Raw genomic sequence first — 20,506 nt, 5'->3', positions numbered from 1 at the left:
TTAGAAATTTCTTAAATACAATTGGAATTTACATACGTTTTAACAAAGTGTGTAGACAACATAAATAATATATATATTTCTAGATATATAAATGCATACTTATGGAGTACCTACATATAGATACAAATAAGGATTATTTACGAGTTTATTTGAAATACTTAAAATATAACTTTCCTTCGGCAGAAAATAGATATTTATAATTTCAGACATTGTTAAAATAACTATGGTGTGTATCAATTTAATTAATAAGTAAATAGAAACCAAAAAATAAATAAAACTGTTTGTACTTAAATCGATAAATACTTATTATATGTATATACATCGATAATAATAATAATAATAATAATAATAATAATAATAATAATAATAATAATAATAATAATAATAATAATAATAATAATAATAATAATAATAATAATAATAATAATAATAATAATAATAATAATAATAAGAAGAATATTAATAGTAAAATGTGATCGATATCTTAGTTAGATTGTGTTTGCAAATATTTGAAAACTTTACCTTGCTTTTGCAGATCGTTGTCGTTAACTATAGACGTTGTCATAGGGCTTTCAGATTCCGATCCAATCATGCCCACTGCTTCAAATTGTCTTTGCAATGTGGGATCCAGTGCAAAACCACTGGCTTGCTGTTTGCGTATTGTCTCCTCTATTAGAGCAAAGGGGCTGCGTGTGGGTTTAGGTGAACCAGGACTGGCAGCGCACAAGCGATCTTGATCAGATGTAAATGTTGGCAATGCCACCGAATCGGAGAGACTTGAATCGGTTGTATCAATGAAACTAACATCGTATTCGTTGACACAACGTTGTTCAACTGACTGAGGACGCATTATGCTCATGTAATCTACTTCGGGCTGACGGTATATTACTTCGAATGGTTTATCGGGACCAAATGTCTTGGTGAAGACTTCACTTGTTATTACCTTTCGACTACCAGATGAACTGGAGCTCTTTGTGCTATCATTGGAACGTACAGATCGTGTATTGTTTTCCGAGTCATTGTCATCGGTTATTACGACCGTACTTACAAGAGTAGTGGCTATTGGTTCGCGATGGAGTTTTACGGTTGAAATTCTATTGGTGCCCGAGGAGGTGACGGTTGTTGTAAATGACTTTTTCTCAGCTAACTTACTATTGAGTAATTCTTTCTCAATTTTATTTGTAGACTGGCTATTTTTTGAGGTAGTTGTTGTTGTTGCAGATGTAGATGTTGATTTGCGAGAACTGTAAGAAGAATGAGACATTGTTGGGGAAGATTTAGGAGTTGAGCCCGCTTGATTGTTGAGTGTGTTCTTAAGTTTCTTTTGTACTTTCAGATCAATATTTTTACTTTGCACCAATTTATCTTTCGTGGTGTCAAGTTTCTTTGTGGTATTTCGTTTCACCGTGCTTTGTTTTTGGTCAACTTTCGCTTTAAGTTCTAATTTATTAACTTTCTCATCTGGAACTCTATTTGTTTTTGTTCTAATTGGAACTTTGGATGATGCATTCGTAATTCGCTTTTGATTTGTTGTCGAACCATCACGGTCTTTTAATCTGTTAGTATCTTCGGATGATAGTTTGGAGTCTTCTCTCTTTGTTGTGGACTTCGAGGTAATTTTTTTCTTGTCGACCGCCTTTTCTTTTGAGATTTGTCGATTATAACGTACATTGCTGACTTGCTCAATTATAGCTGACTTTGTTAAACTATCGGATTTGTCAATCGTACTTTTCAAACTGTTGTCTTTGATATACAAGTTTCGGGCTCGTTTTGTAGTAGATTTTTGTTTAGTATCTGCTGTTGATTTCGTGCGCTCAATAGAAATTTTAGTTTTTGTTTCTATAGATCTTAATGATTCCCTACTATTACTATTGATTTTGTTCGTTTGCATTTTTCGAGTTCCCGATTGAGGTTTTGTTTGTTTACTTTGAAATGTGTTTTTATTTGTGGTGGCTGCAATTTGAGGAACTGGAGACTTTGAAAACTTTTCATCTAAACTAAGTTCACTATCTGCTGATTTCAGATTTCCATAACGCCTGCTATGTGCAATTGTTGGTTGCATGTAATGATGTTCTCCAATCGGAACTGTCGGCGTTCTTAAGCGTCTTCTTTGTGAATCGTCATTTGGTGTCGAGCTTCTTGAGCTTGGTGAATGGTCGGTCTGTTTCCTGACAACAGACTTTGTGGTTTTTTGTGTTTTTCTAGTATATGCATATGTACTTGTAATAGAAGAATAGTCCGGTTTAGGTCGGTTAGCTGGTGGACTAAATGTTCTAAGCGTTTGTTGCTGAGGAACTCTAGTAATATCAGTTCGGATTCTAGGTCTAGGGGTAGTGCTACGACTTCTAGACTGTACATTTTCAGAGAAACTAGGATTTGTTTGAGGACTTAATGTTCTTTCTAAACGTATTTGATTATTTAAAGCGGAAATTTTTGTTTTGTCAGATATTATTCTCTCATAATCGTTAACAACAGTTTTCTTAATATCTTTGCGAGGCTTTAGATTTGTAACGGAACTCTCCATGTTATTTCTTTTGGATAATCGTTGGGTTGTTTTCATTTCTCTAATGCTTGTTTGAGTTGTACTTTTCTGAATTTTAGGAGAAGTTTCGGAAATAGTAGTTCTTTTTGAGTAAGTCTTCTTGCTAGTTAAAGGTATTTCCCTAGGTTTTACAGAAGATTTTGTATCTAATTTAGGTTTACTTATTTTTAATTTTTTATCATAATCTTGTTTTTGGTGTATATTTGGTCTAGAATGATGAGATTTTGATTTATCACCTTCGTCCAAGTCTACGAAATAAGCAACTGCACGAGTTTTAGTTTTGTCAGTGTTTGAAAGTTTTTCACTTTCAAAAACAGTATCAACTGCATTTGACAGAGTAGGACTTGAAATATGTTCAGTATCTTTAATAATTATTTGTGATGTGTCAGAATCTTTATGTGTTTCTTCTGAAATATATTTAGGATGTTTTGGAGAGAGTGACGTTAATGAATTCAAGTTTTCTAAATCATCAATATATACATCACCGGAATAAGGCTTTTGTTGTAATTTGGGAGTATCATAAGATGGCTTGCAAATATCTAATGGACTGGTTGAGTAAACCAAACTATCATTTTCAGTAGATTTCATAGCTGATGATGTCATCACATCATTTATAGATTTTCTATCCGAATACTTTATAATGCTTTCTGACTCCATTTCATCGCCCGACTCATCATCTGAATAAGGCTTTAGTGGCGACTTTGGTGCAATAGTTGGCGATGTGGGTTTTTGTGATATATATTTCGCGTCCATAAGATAATTTTTACGATATATTGGACTTGAACTATTTGACTTATTCAATAACACTTCGTCTTCCGATTCATCATCAGAATATGGTTTTAGAGGGGACTTTAGAACGTCACTACGAGGCAGCGCGTTAGCGCTTGAAATAGATGTACTCATTAGAGGAGATAATCTATTTTTGGGGCTATACCTAGTACGTACTTCCACGCAAATCTCATCCTCAGAATCATCATCTGAATAAGGCTTAATAGACGATGGAGAAATCGATTTACTACCGTTAGATTTGTCGGATTCACTAGCAATTCTTGACAAAACTGAAATAAAATTATCTAATGACTGTTCTGGGCTACGCCAAACTGGCAGATTGCCATCAACTTCATCTTCAGTTTCATCATCCGAATAAGGCCTAATGGTAAGATTTTCTTTGAACACTGGAGGTTTAGGTTTATCTGCAACATCAGTTAGAATCGGTAATCCTAAAGATTTGTTCGAATCTGGAGGAGATTTTGGTATATTTTCTACAGATGTTGTAGATAATTCAAGAGAAGATTTTGGTTTGTCCGATTTGTCAAGAGATTGTGGTAAATCAGAAAGCTGTGGAGGCATCGAAGGCTTTGAGTCAATAGCTGTTGGATTCTTTAATTCAAATTTATCTTCAGAATCATCAAAAGATGTTGGTTCAACGGATGACTTTTGCGAATCTACAAGAGATTTTGGCTTTTCCGATTTTTCAAGAGACCCTGGTAAATCAGAAAATTGTGGAGGCATCGAAGGCTTCGAGTCAAAAGCTGCCGGTTTCTTTAGCACAAATTCATCTTCAGAATCATCTGCAGATGTCGGTTTAACGGCAGATGTTTTCGAATCTGTTGGAGATTTTGGTTTGTCTGATTTGTCTAGAGATTCTTGTAATTCAGAAAATTGTGTAGTAATCGAAGGCTTCGAGTCAATAGCTGTTGGTTTCTTTAGTTCAATTTCAACTTCAGAATCACCTAGAGATGTCGGTCTAATGAGAGATGTTTTCGAATCTGCAGGAGATTTTGGTTTGTCCGATTTGTCAAGAGATTCTGGTAAATCAGAAAATTGGGGACGAATCGAAGGCTTCGAGTCAATAGCTGTTGGTTTCCTGATTTCATATTCATCTTCAGAATCATCTGCAGGTTTGGCAGGAGATGTTTTCAAATCTACAGGAGATTTTGGTTTGTCCGATTTGTCTAGAGATTCTGGTAATTCAGAAAATTGTGGAAGCATCGAAGGTTTCGAGTCAATAGCTGTTGGTTTCATGAATTCAATTTCATATTTAGCATCATCTACAGATATCGGTTTAATGGGAGATGTTTTCGAAACTACAGGAGAGTTTGGTTTGTCCGATTTGTCTAGAGATTCTGGTAATTCAGCAAATTGTGGAGGCATCGAAGGCTTCGAGTCAATAGCTGTTGGTTTCTTGATTTCAAATTGATCTTCAGAATCATCTGCAGGTTTAGCAGGAGATGTTTTCGAATCTACGGGAGACTTTGGTTTGTCCGATTTGTCTAGAGATTCTGGTAGTTCCGAAAATTGTGGAAGCATCGAAGGCTTCGAGTCAATAGCTGTTGGTTTCATGAGTTCAATCTCATATTTAGTATCATCTACAGATATCGGCTTAAAGGGAGATGTTTTCGAATCTACAGGAGAGTTTGGTTTGTCCGATTTGTCTAGAGATTCTGGTAATTCAGAAAATTGTGGAAGCATCGAAGGCTTCGAGTCAATAGCTGTTGGTTTCTTGATTTCAAATTCATCTTCAGAATCATCTGCAGGTTTAGCAGGAGATGTTTTCGAATCTACAGGAGATTTTGGTTTGTCCGATTTGTCTAGAGATTCTGGTAATTCAGAAAATTGTGGAAGCATCGAAGGCTTCGAGTCAATAGCTGTTGGTTTCTTGATTTCAAATTCATCTTCAGAATAATTTGCTGGTTTAGCAGGAGATGTTCTCGAATCTACAGGAGATTTTAGTTTGTCCGATTTGTCTGGAGATTCTGGTAATTCAGAAAATTGTGGAAGCATCGAAGGCTTCGAGTCAATAGCTGTTGGTTTCTTGATTTTAAATTCATCTTCAGAATCATCTTCAGGTTTAGCAGGAGATGTTTTCGAATCTACAGGAGATTTTGGTTTGTCCGATTTGTCTAGAGATTCTGGTAATTCAGAAAATTGTGGAAGCATCGAAGGTTTCGAGTCAATAGCTGTTGGTTTCTCGATTTCAATTTCATCTTCTGAATCATCTGCAGGTTTTGCAGGAGATGTTTTCGAATCTACGGGAGATTTTGGTTTGTCCGATTTGTCTAGAGATTCTGGTAATTCAGAATATTGTGGAGGCATCGAAGGTTTCGAGTCAATAGCTGTTGGTTTCTTGAGTTCAATTTCATCTTTATTATCATCTGCAGATATCGGTTTAATGGGAGATGTTTTCGAATCTACAGGAGATTTTGGTTTATCTGATTTGTCTAGAGATTTTGGTAATTCAGAAAATTGTGGAAGCGTCAAATGCATTGAGTCAGTAGCTGTTGGTTTCTTTAGTTCAAATTCATCTTCAGAATCATCTGCAGATGGCAGTTTAATGAGAGATGTTTTCGAATCTACAGGAGATAGTGCTTTGTCCGATTTGTCTAGAGATTCTGGTAATTCAGAAAATTGTGGAAGCATCGAAGGCTTCGCATCAGCAGCAGTTGGTTGCCTTAGTTCAAATACATCTTCAGATTCAATTTCATCTTCAGAATCATCAAAAGATGTCGGTTTAATGGGAGACATTTTCGAATTCACAGGAGATTTTGGTTTGTCCGATTTGTCTAGAGATTTTGGTAAATCAGAAAATTGTGGAGGCATCGAAGGCTTCGAGTCAATAGCTGTTGGTTTCTTGATTTCAAATTCATCTTCAGAATCATCTGCAGGTTTAGCAGGAGATGTTTTCGAATCAACAGGAGATTTTGGTTTGTCCGATTTGTCTAGAGATTCTGGTAATTCAGAAAATTGTGGAAGCTTCGAAGGCTTCGAGTCAATAGCTGTTGGTTTCTTGATTTCAAATTCATCTTCAGAAACATCTGCAGGTTTAGCAGGAGATGTTTTCGAATATACAGGAGATTTTGGTTTGTCTGATTTGTCTAGAGATTCTGGTAATTCAGAAAATTGTGGAAGCATCGAAGGTTTCGAGTCAATAGCTGTTGGTTTCTCGATTTCAATTTCATCTTCTGAATCATCTGCAGGTTTAGCAGAAGATGTTTTCGAATCTACAGGAGATTTTGGTTTGTCCGATTTGTCTAGAGATTCTGGTAATTCAGAAAATTGTGGAAGCATCGAAGGCTTCGAGTCAATAGCTGTTGGTTTCTTTTGATCAAATTTATCTTCAGAATCATCTGCAGATGTCGGTTTAATGGGAGATATCTTTGAATCCACAGGAGATTTAGGTTTGTCCGATTTGTCTAGAGATTCTGGTAAATCAGAAAATTGTGAAGGCATCAAAGGCTTCGAGTCACTAACTGTTGGTTTCTTGAGTTCAATTTCATCTTTAGTATCGTCTACAGATGTCAGTTTATTGGGAGATGTTTTCGAATCTACAGGAGATTTTGGTTCGTCCGATTTGTCTAGAGATTCTGGTAAATCAGAATATTGTGGAGGAATCGAAGGTTTCGAGTCAATAGCTGTTGGTTTCTTGAGTTCAATTTCATCTTCAGTATCATCTACAGATATCGGTTTAATGGGAGATGTTTTCGAATCTACAGGAGATTTTGGTTTATCTGATTTGTTTTGAGATTCTGGTAATTCAGAAAATTGTGGAAGCATCGAATGCGTCGAGTCAGTAGCTGTTGGTTTCTTTAGTTCAAATTCATCTGCAGAATCATCTGCAGATGTCAGTTTAATGAGAGATGTTTTCGAATCTACAGGAGATTTTGGTTTGTCCGATTTGTCTAGAGATTCTGGTAATTCAGAAAATTGTGGAAGCGTCGAAGGCTTCGCATCAATAGCGGTTGGTTGCCTTAGTTCAAATACATTTTCAGATTCAATTTCATCTTCAGAATCATCAAAAGATGTCGGTTTAATGGGAGACATTTTCGAATTCACAGGAGATTTTGGTTTGTCCGATTTGTCTAGAGATTTTGGTAAATCAGAAAATTGTGGAGGCATCGAAGGCTTCGAGTCAATAGCTGTTGGTTTCTTTTTTTCAAATTCATCTTCAGAATCATCTGAAGGTTTAGCAGGAGATGTTTTCGAATCTACAGGAGATTGTGGTTTGTCCGATTTGTCTAGAGATTCTGGTAATTCAGAAAATTGTGGAAGCTTCGAAGGCTTCGAGTCAATAGCTGTTGGTTTCTTTTGATCAAATTTATCTTCAGAATCATCTGCAGATATCGGTTTAATGGGAGATATCTTTGAATCCACAGGAGATTTAGGTTTGTCCGATTTGTCTAGAGATTCTGGTAAATCAGAAAATTGTGGAAGCATCAAAGGCTTCGAGTCACTAACTGCTGGTTTCTTGAGTTCAATTTCATATTTAGTATCGTCTACAGATGTCAGTTTATTGGGAGATGTTTTCGAACCTACGGGAGATTTTGGTTCGTCCGATTTGTCTAGAGATTCTGGTAAATCAGAATATTGTGGAGGAATCGAAGGTTCCGAGTCAATAGCTGTTGGTTTCTTGATTTCAAATTCATCTTCAGAATCATCTGCAGGTTTAGCAGGAGATGTTTTTAAATCTACAGGAGATTTTGGTTTGTCCGATTTGTCTAGAGATTCTGGTAATTCAGAAAATTGTGGAAGCATCGAAGGTTTCGAGTCAATAGCTGTTGGTTTCTCGATTTCAATTTCATCTTCTGAATCATCTGCAGGTTTTGCAGAAGATGTTTTCGGTTTGTCCGATTTGTCTAGAGATTGTGGTAATTCAGAAAATTGTGGAAGCATCGAAGGCTTCGAGTCAATATCTGTTGGTTTTTTTTGATCAAATTTATCTTCAGAATCATCTGCAGATATCGGTTTAATGGGAGATATCTTTGAATCCACAGGAGATTTAGGTTTGTCCGATTTGTCTAGAGATTCTGGTAAATCAGAAAATTGTGGAAGCATCAAAGGCTTCGAGTCACTAACTGCTGGTTTCTTGAGTTCAATTTCATATTTAGTATCGTCTACAGATGTCAGTTTATTGGGAGTTGTTTTCGAATCTACAGGAGATTTTGGTTCGTCCGATTTGTCTAGAGATTCTGGTAAATCAGAATATTGTGGAGGAATCGAAGGTTCCGAGTCCATAGCTGTTGGTTTCTTGAGTTCAATTTCATCTTTAGTATCATCTACAGATATCGGTTTAATGGGAGATGTTTTCGAATCTACAGGAGATTTTGGTTTGTCCGATTTGTCTAGAGATTCTGGTAATTCAGAAAATTGTGGAAGCATCGAAGGTTTCGAGTCAATAGCTGTTGGTTTCTCGATTTCAATTTCATCTTCTGAATCATCTGCAGGTTTAGCAGAAGATGTTTTCGAATCTACAGGAGATTTTGGTTTGTCCGATTTGTCTAGAGATTCTGGTAATTCAGAAAATTGTGGAAGCATCGAAGGCTTCGAGTCAATAGCTGTTGGTTTCTTTTGATCAAATTTATCTTCAGAATCATCTGCAGATGTCGGTTTAATGGGAGATATCTTTGAATCCACAGGAGATTTAGGTTTGTCCGATTTGTCTAGAGATTCTGGTAAATCAGAAAATTGTGAAGGCATCAAAGGCTTCGAGTCACTAACTGTTGGTTTCTTGAGTTCAATTTCATCTTTAGTATCGTCTACAGATGTCAGTTTATTGGGAGATGTTTTCGAATCTACAGGAGATTTTGGTTCGTCCGATTTGTCTAGAGATTCTGGTAAATCAGAATATTGTGGAGGAATCGAAGGTTTCGAGTCAATAGCTGTTGGTTTCTTGAGTTCAATTTCATCTTCAGTATCATCTACAGATATCGGTTTAATGGGAGATGTTTTCGAATTCACAGGAGATTTTGGTTTGTCCGATTTGTCTAGAGATTCTGGTAATTCAGAAAATTGTGGAAGCATCGAAGGCTTCGAATCCATAGCTGTTGGTTTCATGATTTCAAATTCATCTTCAGAATCATCTGAAGGTTTAGTAGGAGATGTTTTCGAATTTACGTGAGATTTTGGTTTGTCCGATTTGTCAAGAGATTCTGGTAATTTAGAAAATTGTGGAAGCATCGAAGGCTTCGAGTTTATAGCTGTTGGTTTCTTGATTTCAAATTCATCTTCAGAATCATCTGCAGGTTTAGCAGGAGATGTTTTCGAATCTACAGGAGATTTTGGTTTGTCCGATTTGTCTAGAGATTCTGGTAATTCAGAAAATTGTGGAAGCATCGAAGGTTTCGAGTCAATAGCTGTTGGTTTCTCGATTTCAATTTCATCTTCTGAATCATCTGCAGGTTTTGCAGGAGATGTTTTCGAATCTACAGGAGATTTTGGTTTGTCCGATTTGTCTAGAGATTCTGGTATTTCAGAAAATTGTGGAAGCATCGAAGGCTTCGAGTCAATAGCTGTTGGTTTCTTTTGATCAAATTTATCTTCAGAATCATCTGCAGTTTTCGGTTTAATGGGAGATATCTTTGAATCCACAGGAGATTTAGGTTTGTCCGATTTGTCTAGAGATTCTGGTAAATCAGAAAATTGTGGAGGCATCAAAGGCTTCGAGTCACTAACTGTTGGTTTCTTGAGTTCAATTTCATCTTTAGTATCGTCTTCAGATGTCGGTTTATTGGGAGATGATTTCGAATCTACAGGAGATTTTGGTTCGTCCGATTTGTCTAGATATTCTGGTAAATCAGAATATTGTGGAGGAATCGAAGGTTTCGAGTCTATAGCTGTTGGTTTCTTGAGTTCAATTTCATCTTTAGTATCATCTACAGATATCGGTTTAATGGGAGATGTTTTCGAATCTACAGGAGATTTTGGTTTATCTGATTTGTCTAGAGATTCTGGTAATTCAGAAAATTGTGGAAGCATCGAATGCATCGAGTCAGTAGCTGTTGGTTTCTTTAGTTCAAATTCATCTTCAGAATCATCTGCAGATGTCAGTTTAATGAGAGATGTTTTCGAATCTACAGGTGATTTTGCTTTGTCTGATTTGTCTAGAGATTCTGGTAATTCAGAAAATTGTGGAAGCATCGAAGGCTTCGCATCAATAGCAGTTGGTTGCCTTAGTTCAAATACATCTTCAGATTCAATTTCATCTTCAGAATCATCAAAAGATGTCGGTTTAATGGGAGACATTTTCGAATTCACAGGAGATTTTGGTTTGTCCGATTTGTCTAAAGATTTTGGTAAATCAGAAAATTGTGGAGGCATCGAAGGCTTCGAGCCAATAGCTGTTGGTTTCTTGATTTCAAATTCATCTTCAGAATCATCTGCAGGTTTAGCAGGAGATGTTTTCGAATATACAGGAGATATTGGCTTGTCCGATTTGTCTAGAGATTCTGGTAATTCAGAAAATTGTGGAAGCATCGAAGGCTTCGAGTCAATAGCTGTTGGTTTCTTGATTTCAAATTCATCTTCAGAATAATCTGCTGGTTTAGCAGGAGATGTTCTCGAATCTACAGGAGATTTTAGTTTGTCCGATTTGTCTAGAGATTCTGGTAATTCAGAAAATTGTGGAAGCATCGAAGGTTTCGAGTCAATAGCTGTTGGTTTCTCGTTTTCAATTTTATCTTCTGAATCATCTGCAGGTTTTGCAGGAGATGTTTTCGAATCTACAGGAGATTTAGGTTTATCCGATTTGTCTAGAGATTCTGGTAATTCAGAAAATTGTGGAAGCATCGAAGGCTTCGAATCAATAGCTGTTGGTTTCATGATTTCAAATTCATCTTCAGAATCACCTGCAGGTTTAGCAGGAGATGTTTTCGAATCTACGTGAGATTTTGGTTTGTCCGATTTGTCTAGAGATTCTGGTAATTCAGAATATTGTAGAAGCTTCGAAGGCTTCGAGTCAATAACTGTTGGTTTCTTGATTTCAAATTCATCTTCAGAATCATCTGCAGGTTTAGCAGGAGATGTTTTCGAATATACAGGAGATATTGGCTTGTCCGATTTGTCTAGAGATTCTGGTAAATCAGAATATTGTGGAGGAATCGAAGGTTCCGAGTCAATAGCTGTTGGTTTCTTGATTTCAAATTCATCTTCAGAATCATCTGCAGGTTTAGCAGGAGATGTTTTTAAATCTACAGGAGATTTTGGTTTGTCCGATTTGTCTAGAGATTCTGGTAATTTAGAAAATTGTGGAAGCATCGAAGGTTTCGAGTCAATAGCTGTTGGTTTCTCGATTTCAATTTCATCTTCTGAATCATCTGCAGGAGATGTTTTCGAATCTACAGGAGATTTTGGTTTGTCCGATTTGTCTAGAGATTCTGGTAATTCAGAAAATTGTGGAAGCATCGAAGGCTTCGAATCAATAGCTGTTGGTTTCATGATTTCAAATTCATCTTCAGAATCACCTGCAGGTTTAGCAGGAGATGTTTTCGAATCTACGTGAGATTTGGGTTTGTCCGATTTGTCTAGAGATTCTGGTAATTCAGAATATTGTGGAAGCTTCGAAGGCTTCGAGTCAATAACTGTTGATTTCTTGATTTCAAATTCATCTTCAGAATCATCTGCAGGTTTAGCAGGAGATGTTTTCGAATATACAGGAGATTTTGGCTTATCCGATTTGTCTAGAGAATCAATAGCTGTTGGTTTCCTGACTTCAAATTCATCTTCAGAATCATCTGCAGGTTTAGCAGGAGATGTTTCCGAATCTACAGGAGATTTTAGTTTGTCCGATTTGTCTAGAGATTCTGGTAATTCAGAAAATTGTGGAAGCATCGAAGGTTTCGAGTCAATAGCTTTTGGTTTCTCGATTTCAATTTCATCTTCTGAATCATCTGCAGGTTTTACAGGAGATGTTTTCGAATCTACAGGAGATTTTGGTTTGCCCGATTTGTCTAGAGATTCTGGTAATTCAGAAAATTGTGGAAGCGTCGAATGCATCGAGTCAGTAGCTGTTGGTTTCTTTAGTTCAAATTCATCTTCAGAATCATCTGCAGATGTCAGTTTAATGAGAGATGTTTTCGAATCTACAGGAGATTTTGGTTTGTCCGATTTGTCTAGAGATTTTAATAATTCAGAAAATTGTGGAAGCATCGAAGGCTTCGCATCAATAGCAGTTGGTTGCCTTAGTTCAAATACATCTTCAGATTCAATTTCATCTTCAGAATCATCAAAAGATGTCGGTTTAATGGGAGACATTTTCGAATTCACAGGAGATTTTGGTTTGTCCGATTTGTCTAGAGATTTTGGTAAATCAGAAAATTGTGGAGGAATCGAAGGTTTCGAGTCAATATCTGTTGGTTTCTTGATTTCAAATTCATCTTCAGAATCATCTGCAGGTTTAGCAGGAGATGTTTTCGAATCTACAGGAGATTTTGGTTTGTCCGATTTGTCTAGAGATTCTGGTAATTCAGAAAATTGTGGAAGCTTCGAAGGCTTCGAGTCAATAGCTGTTGGTTTCTTGATTTCAAATTCATCTTCAGAATCGTCTGCAGGTTTAGCAGGAGATGTTTTCGAATCTGCAGGAGATTTTGGTTTGTCCGATTTGTATAGAGATTCTGGTAATTCAGAATATTGTGGAAGCTTCGAAGGCTTCGAGTCAATAACTGTTGATTTCTTGATTTCAAATTCATCTTCTGAATCATCTGCAGGTTTTGCAGGAGATGTTTTCGAATCTACAGGAGATTTTGGTTTGTCCGATTTGTCTAGAGATTCTGGTAATTCAGAATGTTGTGGAGGCATCGAACTTTTCGAGTCAATAGCTGTTGGTTTCTCGATTTCAATTTCATCTTCTGAATCATCTGCAGGTTTTGCAGGAGATATTTTCGAATCTACAGGAGATTTTGGTTTGTCCGATTTGTCTAGAGATTCTGGTAATTCAGAAAATTGTGGAAGCATCGAAGGTTTCGAGTCAATAGCTGTTGGTTTCTCGATTTCAATTTCATCTTCTGAATCATCTGCAGGTTTAGCAGAAGATGTTTTCGAATCTACAGGAGATTTTGGTTTGTCCGATTTGTCTAGAGATTCTGGAAATTCAGAAAATTGTGGAAGCATCGAAGGCTTCGAGTCAATAGCTGTTGGTTTCTTTTGATCAAATTTATCTTCAGAATCATCTGCAGATGTCGGTTTAATGGGAGATATCTTTGAATCCACAGGAGATTTAGGTTTGTCCGATTTGTCTAGAGATTCTGGTAAATCAGAAAATTGTGGAAGCATCAAAGGCTTCGAGTCACTAACTGTTGGTTTCTTGAGTTCAATTTCATCTTTAGTATCGTCTACAGATGTCAGTTTATTGGGAGATGTTTCCGAATCTACAGGAGATTTTGGTTCGTCCGATTTGTCTAGAGATTGTGGTAATTCAGAAAATTGTGGAAGCATCGAAGGCTTCGAGTCAATAGCTGTTGGTTTCTTTTGATCAAGTTTATCTTCAGAATCATCTGCAGATATCGGTTTAATGGGAGATATCTTTGAATCCACAGGAGATTTAGGTTTGTCCGATTTGTCTAGAGATTCTGGTAAATCAGAAAATTGTGTAGGCATCAAAGGCTTCGAGTCACTAACTGTTGGTTTCTTGAGTTCAATTTCATCTTTTGTATCGTCTACAGATGTCAGTTTATTGGGAGATGTTTTCGAATCTACAGGAGATTTTGGTTCGTCCGATTTGTCTAGAGATTCTGGTAAATCAGAATATTGTGGAGGAATCGCAGGTTTCGAGTCAATAGCTGTTGGTTTCTTGAGTTCAATTTCATCTTTAGTATCATCTACAGATATCGGTTTAATGGGAGATGTTTTCGAATCTACAGGAGATTTTGGTTTGTCCGATTTGTCTAGAAATTCTGGTAATTCAGAAAATTGTGGAAGCATCGAGGGCTTCGAGTCAATAGCTGTTGGTTTCTTTTGATCAAATTTATCTTCAGAATCATCTGCAGATGTCGGTTTTGAATCCACAGGAGATTTAGGTTTGTCCGATTTGTCTAGAGATTCTGGTAAATCAGAAAATTGTGGAGGCATCAATGGCTTCGAGTCACTAACTGTTGGTTTCTTGAGTTCAATTTCATCTTTAGTATCGTCTACAGATGTCAGTTTATTGGGAGATGTTTTCGAATCTACAGGAGATTTTAGTTTGTCCGATTTGTCTAGAGATTCTGGTAAATCAGAATATTGTGGAGGAATCGAAGGTTTCGAGTCAATAGCTGTTGGTTTCTTGAGTTCAATTTCATCTTTAGTATCATCTACAGATATCGGTTTAATGGGAGATGTTTTCGAATCTACAGGAGATTTTGGTTTGTCCGATTTGTCTAGAGATTCTGGTAATTCAGAAAATTGTGGAAGCATCGAAGGTTTCGAGTCAATAGCTGTTGGTTTCTCGATTTCAATTTCATCTTCTGAATCATCTGCAGGTTTAGCAGAAGATGTTTTCGAATCTACAGGAGATTTTGGTTTGTCCGATCTGTCTAGAGATTCTGGTAATTCAGAAAATTGTGGAAGCATCGAAGGCTTCGAGTGAATAGCTGTTGGTTTCTTTTGATCAAATTTATCTTCAGAATCATCTGCAGATGTCGGTTTAACGGCAGATATCTTTGAATCTACAGGAGATTTAGGTTTGTCCGATTTGTCTAGATATTCTGGTAAATCAGAATATTGTGGAGGAATCGAAAGTTTCGAGTCAATAGCTGTTGGTTTCTTTTGATCAAAATTATCTTCAGAATCATCTACAGATATCGGTTTAATGGGAGATGTTTTCGAATCTACAGGAGATTTTGGTTTGTCCGATTTGTCTAGAGATTCTGGTAATTCAGAAAATTGTGGAAGCATCGAAGGCTTCGAATCAATAGCTGTTGGTTTCATGATTTCAAATTCATCTTCAGAATCACCTGCAGGTTTAGCAGGAGATGTTTTCGAATCTACGTGAGATATTGGTTTGTCCGATTTGTCTAGAGATTCTGGTAATTTAGAAAATTGTGGAAGCATCGAAGGTTTCGAGTCAATAGCTGTTGGTTTCTCGATTTCAATTTCATCTTCTGAATCATCTGCAGGAGATGTTTTTGAATCTACAGGAGATTTTGGTTTGTCCGATTTGTCTAGAGATTCTGGTAAATCAGAATATTGTGGAGGAATCGAAAGTTTCGAGTCAATAGCTGTTGGTTTCTTGAGTTCAATTTCATCTTTAGTATCATCTACAGATATCGGTTTAATGGGAGATGTTTTCGAATCTACAGGAGATTTTGGTTTGTCCGATTTGTCTAGAGATTCTGGTAATTCAGAAAATTGTGGAAGCATCGAAGGCTTCGAATCAATAGCTGTTGGTTTCATGATTTCAAATTCATCTTCAGAATCACCTGCAGGTTTAGCAGGAGATGTTTTCGAATCTACGTGAAATTTTGGTTTGTCCGATTTGTCTAGAGATTCTGTTAAATCAGAATATTGTGGAGGAATCGAAGGTTTCGAGTCAATAGCTGTTGGTTTCTTGAGTTCAATTTCATCTTTAGTATCATCTACAGATATCGGTTTAATGGAAGATGTTTTCAAATCTACAGGAGATTTTGGTTTATCTGATTTGTCTAGAGATTCTTGTAATTCAGAAAATTGTGGAAGCATCGAATGCATCGAGTCAGTAGCTGTTGGTTTCTTTAGTTCAAATTCATCTTCAGAATCATCTGCAGATGTCAGTTTAATGAAAGATGTTTTCGAATCTACAGGTGATTTTGCTTTGTCCGATTTGTCTAGAGATTCTGCTAATTCAGAAAATTGTGGAAGCATCGAAGGCTTCGCATCAATAGCAGCTGGTTGCCTTAGTTCAAATACGTCTTCAGATTCAATTTCATCTTTAGAATCATCAAAAGATGTCAGTTTAATCGGAGACATTTTCGATTTCACAGGAGATTTTGGTTTGTCCGATTTGTCTAGAGATTTTGGTAAATCAGAAAATTGTGGAGGCATCGAAGGCTTCGAGTCAATAGCTGTTGGTTTCTTGATTTCAAATTCATCTTCAGAATCATCTGCAGGTTTAGCAGGAGATGTTTTCGAATCAACAGGAGATTTTGGTTTGTCCGATTTGTCTAGAGATTCTGGTAATTCAGAAAATTGTGGAAGCTTCGAAGGCTTCGAGTCAATAGCTGTTGGTTTCTTGATTTCAAATTCATCTTCAGAATCATCTGCAGGTTTAGCAGGAGATGTTTTCGAATATACAGGAGATTTTGACTTGTCCGATTTGTCTAGAGATTCTGGTAATTCAGAAAATTGTGGAAGCATCGAAGGCTTCGAATCAATAGCTGTTGGTTTCTTGATTTCAAATTCATCTTCAGAATCATCTGCAGGTTTAGCAGGAGATGTTTTCGAATCTACAGGAGATTTTGGTTTGTCCGATTTGTCTAGAGATTCTGGTAATTCAGAAAATTGTGGAAGCATCGAAGGTTTCGAGTCAATAGCTGTTGGTTTTTCGATTTCAATTTCATCTTCTGAATCATCTGCAGGTTTTTCAGGAGATGTTTTCGAATCTACAGGAGATTTTGGTTTGTCCGATTTGTCTAGAGATTCTGGTAATTCAGAATATTGTGGAGGCTTCGAAGGTTTCGAGTCAATAGCTGTTGGTTTCTTGAGTTCAATTTCATCTTTAGTATCATCTACAGATATCGGTTTAATGGGAGATGTTTTCGAATCTACAGGAGATTTTGGTTTGTCCGATTTGTCTAGAGATTTTGGAAAATCAGAAAATTGTGGAGGCATCGAAGGCTTCGACTCAATAGCTGTTGGTTTCCTGATTTCAAATTCATCTTCAGAATCATCTGCAGGTTTAGCAGGAGATGTTTTCGAATCAACAGGAGGTTTTGGTTTGTCAGATTTGTCTAGAGATTCTGGTAATTCAGAAAATTGTGGAAGCTTCGAAGGCTTCGAGTCAATAGCTGTTGGTTTCTTGATTTCAAATTCATCTTCAAAATCATCTGCAGGTTTAGCAGGAGATGTTTTCGAATATACAGGAGATTTTGGCTTGTCCGATTTGTCTAGAGATTCTGGAAATTCAGAATATTGTGGAAGCATCGAAGGTTTCGAGTCAATAGCTGTTGGTTTCTCGATTTCAATTTCATCTTCTGAATCGTCTGCAGGTTTTGCAGAAGATGTTTTCGAATCTACAGGAGATTTTGGTTTGTCCGATTTGTCTACAAATTCTGGTAATTCAGAAAATTGTGGAAGCATCGAAGGCTTCGAATCAATAGCTGTTGGTTTCATGATTTCAAATTCATCTTCAGAATCACCTGCAGGTTTAGCAGGAGATGTTTTCGAATCTACGTGAGATATTGGTTTGTCCGATTTGTCTAGAGATTCTGGTAATTTAGAAAATTGTGGAAGCATCGAAGGTTTCGAGTCAATAGCTGTTGGTTTCTCGATTTCAATTTCATCTTCTGAATCATCTGCAGGAGATGTTTTTGAATCTACAGGAGATTTTGGTTTGTCCGATTTGTCTAGAGATTCTGGTAAATCAGAATATTGTGGAGGAATCGAAAGTTTCGAGTCAATAGCTGTTGGTTTCTTGAGTTCAATTTCATCTTTAGTATCATCTACAGATATCGGTTTAATGGGAGATGTTTTCGAATCTACAGGAGATTTTGGTTTGTCCGATTTGTCTAGAGATTCTGGTAATTCAGAAAATTGTGGAAGCATCGAAGGCTTCGAATCAATAGCTGTTGGTTTCATGATTTCAAATTCATCTTCAGAATCACCTGCAGGTTTAGCAGGAGATGTTTTCGAATCTACGTGAGATTTTGGTTTGTCCGATTTGTCTAGAGATTCTGTTAAATCAGAATATTGTGGAGGAATCGAAGGTTTCGAGTCAATAGCTGTTGGTTTCTTGAGTTCAATTTCATCTTTAGTATCATCTACAGATATCGGTTTAATGGAAGATGTTTTCAAATCTACAGGAGATTTTGGTTTATCTGATTTGTCTAGAGATTCTTGTAATTCAGAAAATTGTGGAAGCATCGAATGCATCGAGTCAGTAGCTGTTGGTTTCTTTAGTTCAAATTCATCTTCAGAATCATCTGCAGATGTCAGTTTAATGAAAGATGTTTTCGAATCTACAGGTGATTTTGCTTTGTCCGATTTGTCTAGAGATTCTGCTAATTCAGAAAATTGTGGAAGCATCGAAGGCTTCGCATCAATAGCAGCTGGTTGCCTTAGTTCAAATACGTCTTCAGATTCAATTTCATCTTTAGAATCATCAAAAGATGTCAGTTTAATCGGAGACATTTTCGATTTCACAGGAGATTTTGGTTTGTCCGATTTGTCTAGAGATTTTGGTAAATCAGAAAATTGTGGAGGCATCGAAGGCTTCGAGTCAATAGCTGTTGGTTTCTTGATTTCAAATTCATCTTCAGAATCATCTGCAGGTTTAGCAGGAGATGTTTTCGAATCAACAGGAGATTTTGGTTTGTCCGATTTGTCTAGAGATTCTGGTAATTCAGAAAATTGTGGAAGCTTCGAAGGCTTCGAGTCAATAGCTGTTGGTTTCTTGATTTCAAATTCATCTTCAGAATCATCTGCAGGTTTAGCAGGAGATGTTTTCGAATATACAGGAGATTTTGACTTGTCCGATTTGTCTAGAGATTCTGGTAATTCAGAAAATTGTGGAAGCATCGAAGGCTTCGAATCAATAGCTGTTGGTTTCTTGATTTCAAATTCATCTTCAGAATCATCTGCAGGTTTAGCAGGAGATGTTTTCGAATCTACAGGAGATTTTGGTTTGTCCGATTTGTCTAGAGATTCTGGTAATTCAGAAAATTGTGGAAGCATCGAAGGTTTCGAGTCAATAGCTGTTGGTTTTTCGATTTCAATTTCATCTTCTGAATCATCTGCAGGTTTTTCAGGAGATGTTTTCGAATCTACAGGAGATTTTGGTTTGTCCGATTTGTCTAGAGATTCTGGTAATTCAGAATATTGTGGAGGCTTCGAAGGTTTCGAGTCAATAGCTGTTGGTTTCTTGAGTTCAATTTCATCTTTAGTATCATCTACAGATATCGGTTTAATGGGAGATGTTTTCGAATCTACAGGAGATTTTGGTTTGTCCGATTTGTCTAGAGATTTTGGAAAATCAGAAAATTGTGGAGGCATCGAAGGCTTCGACTCAATAGCTGTTGGTTTCCTGATTTCAAATTCATCTTCAGAATCATCTGCAGGTTTAGCAGGAGATGTTTTCGAATCAACAGGAGGTTTTGGTTTGTCAGATTTGTCTAGAGATTCTGGTAATTCAGAAAATTGTGGAAGCTTCGAAGGCTTCGAGTCAATAGCTGTTGGTTTCTTGATTTCAAATTCATCTTCAAAATCATCTGCAGGTTTAGCAGGAGATGTTTTCGAATATACAGGAGATTTTGGCTTGTCCGATTTGTCTAGAGATTCTGGAAATTCAGAATATTGTGGAAGCATCGAAGGTTTCGAGTCAATAGCTGTTGGTTTCTCGATTTCAATTTCATCTTCTGAATCGTCTGCAGGTTTTGCAGAAGATGTTTTCGAATCTACAGGAGATTTTGGTTTGTCCGATTTGTCTACAAATTCTGGTAATTCAGAAAATTGTGGAAGCATCGAAGGCTTCGAGTCAATAGCTGTTGGTTTCTTGAGTTCAATTTCATCTTTAGTATCGTCTACAGATGTCAGTTTATTGGGAGATGTTTTCGAATCTACAGGAGATTTTGGTTCGTCCGATTTGTCTAGAGATTCTGGTAAATCAGAATATTGTGGAGGAATCGAAGATTTCGAGTCAATAGCTGTTGGTTTCTTGAGTTCAATTTCATCTTTAGTATCATCTACAAATATCGGTTTAATGGGAGATGTTTTCGAATCTACAGGAGATTTTGGTTTATCTGATTTGTCTAGAGATTCTGGTAATTCAGAAAATTGTGGAAGCATCGAATGCGTCGAGTCAGTAGCTGTTGGTTTCTTTAGTTCAAATTCATCTTTAGAATCATCTGCAGATGTCAGTTTAATGAGAGATGTTTTCGAATCTACAGGAGATTTTGGTTTGTCCGATTTGTCTAGAGATTCTGGTAATTCAGAAAATTGTGGAAGCATCGAAGGCTTCGCATCTGTTGCAGTTGGTTGCCTTAGTTCAAATACATCTTCAGATTCAATTTCATCTTCAGAATCATC

General features: G+C 36.8%; 3 protein-coding genes across 9 annotated transcripts in view; all 3 read right to left on the bottom strand.

The window, feature by feature from the left end:
* Window positions 1-20,506, bottom strand: part of LOC119606780 (titin homolog) — a 55,361-nt gene that overhangs the window by 17,352 nt on the left and 17,503 nt on the right. For 4 of the 7 annotated variants that reach the window (XM_037960568.1, XM_037960406.1, XM_037960642.1 and 1 more), the window contains exon 1: window positions 523-17,581. The exons of the other annotated variants lie outside the window; for them this stretch is intronic. In XM_037960568.1, coding sequence (XP_037816496.1) covers window positions 523-17,563 — 17,041 coding nt within the window. In that variant the 5' untranslated portion in view covers window positions 17,564-17,581. Of the gene's footprint in view, window positions 1-522; window positions 17,582-20,506 lie in introns of those variants that run through there. 7 annotated transcript variants of the gene reach the window in all.
* Window positions 17,564-20,501, bottom strand: LOC119602812 (muscle M-line assembly protein unc-89-like; the record flags this gene model as incomplete). Its single annotated transcript, XM_037954588.1, has 1 exon — window positions 17,564-20,501. A coding segment is annotated over exon 1 (2,865 nt), but the record flags the coding sequence as incomplete, so codon positions are not given.
* The window catches only part of LOC119602741 (titin-like), a 48,641-nt gene continuing 48,636 nt past the window's right edge, over window positions 20,502-20,506 (bottom strand). Inside the window, exon 9 of the mRNA XM_037954462.1 lies at window positions 20,502-20,505. Coding sequence (XP_037810390.1) covers window positions 20,502-20,505 — 4 coding nt within the window. The remainder of the gene's footprint in view (window position 20,506) is intronic.

Source organism: Lucilia sericata, unplaced genomic scaffold (assembly GCF_015586225.1).
Source record: "Lucilia sericata isolate MDLA Ls3-8-SP2 unplaced genomic scaffold, ASM1558622v1 Contig000000F_arrow, whole genome shotgun sequence".
Lineage (NCBI taxonomy): Eukaryota > Metazoa > Arthropoda > Insecta > Diptera > Calliphoridae > Lucilia > Lucilia sericata.
Note: the sequence above shows the minus strand (reverse complement) of the source record. Positions and strands in the feature narration are given on the sequence as shown.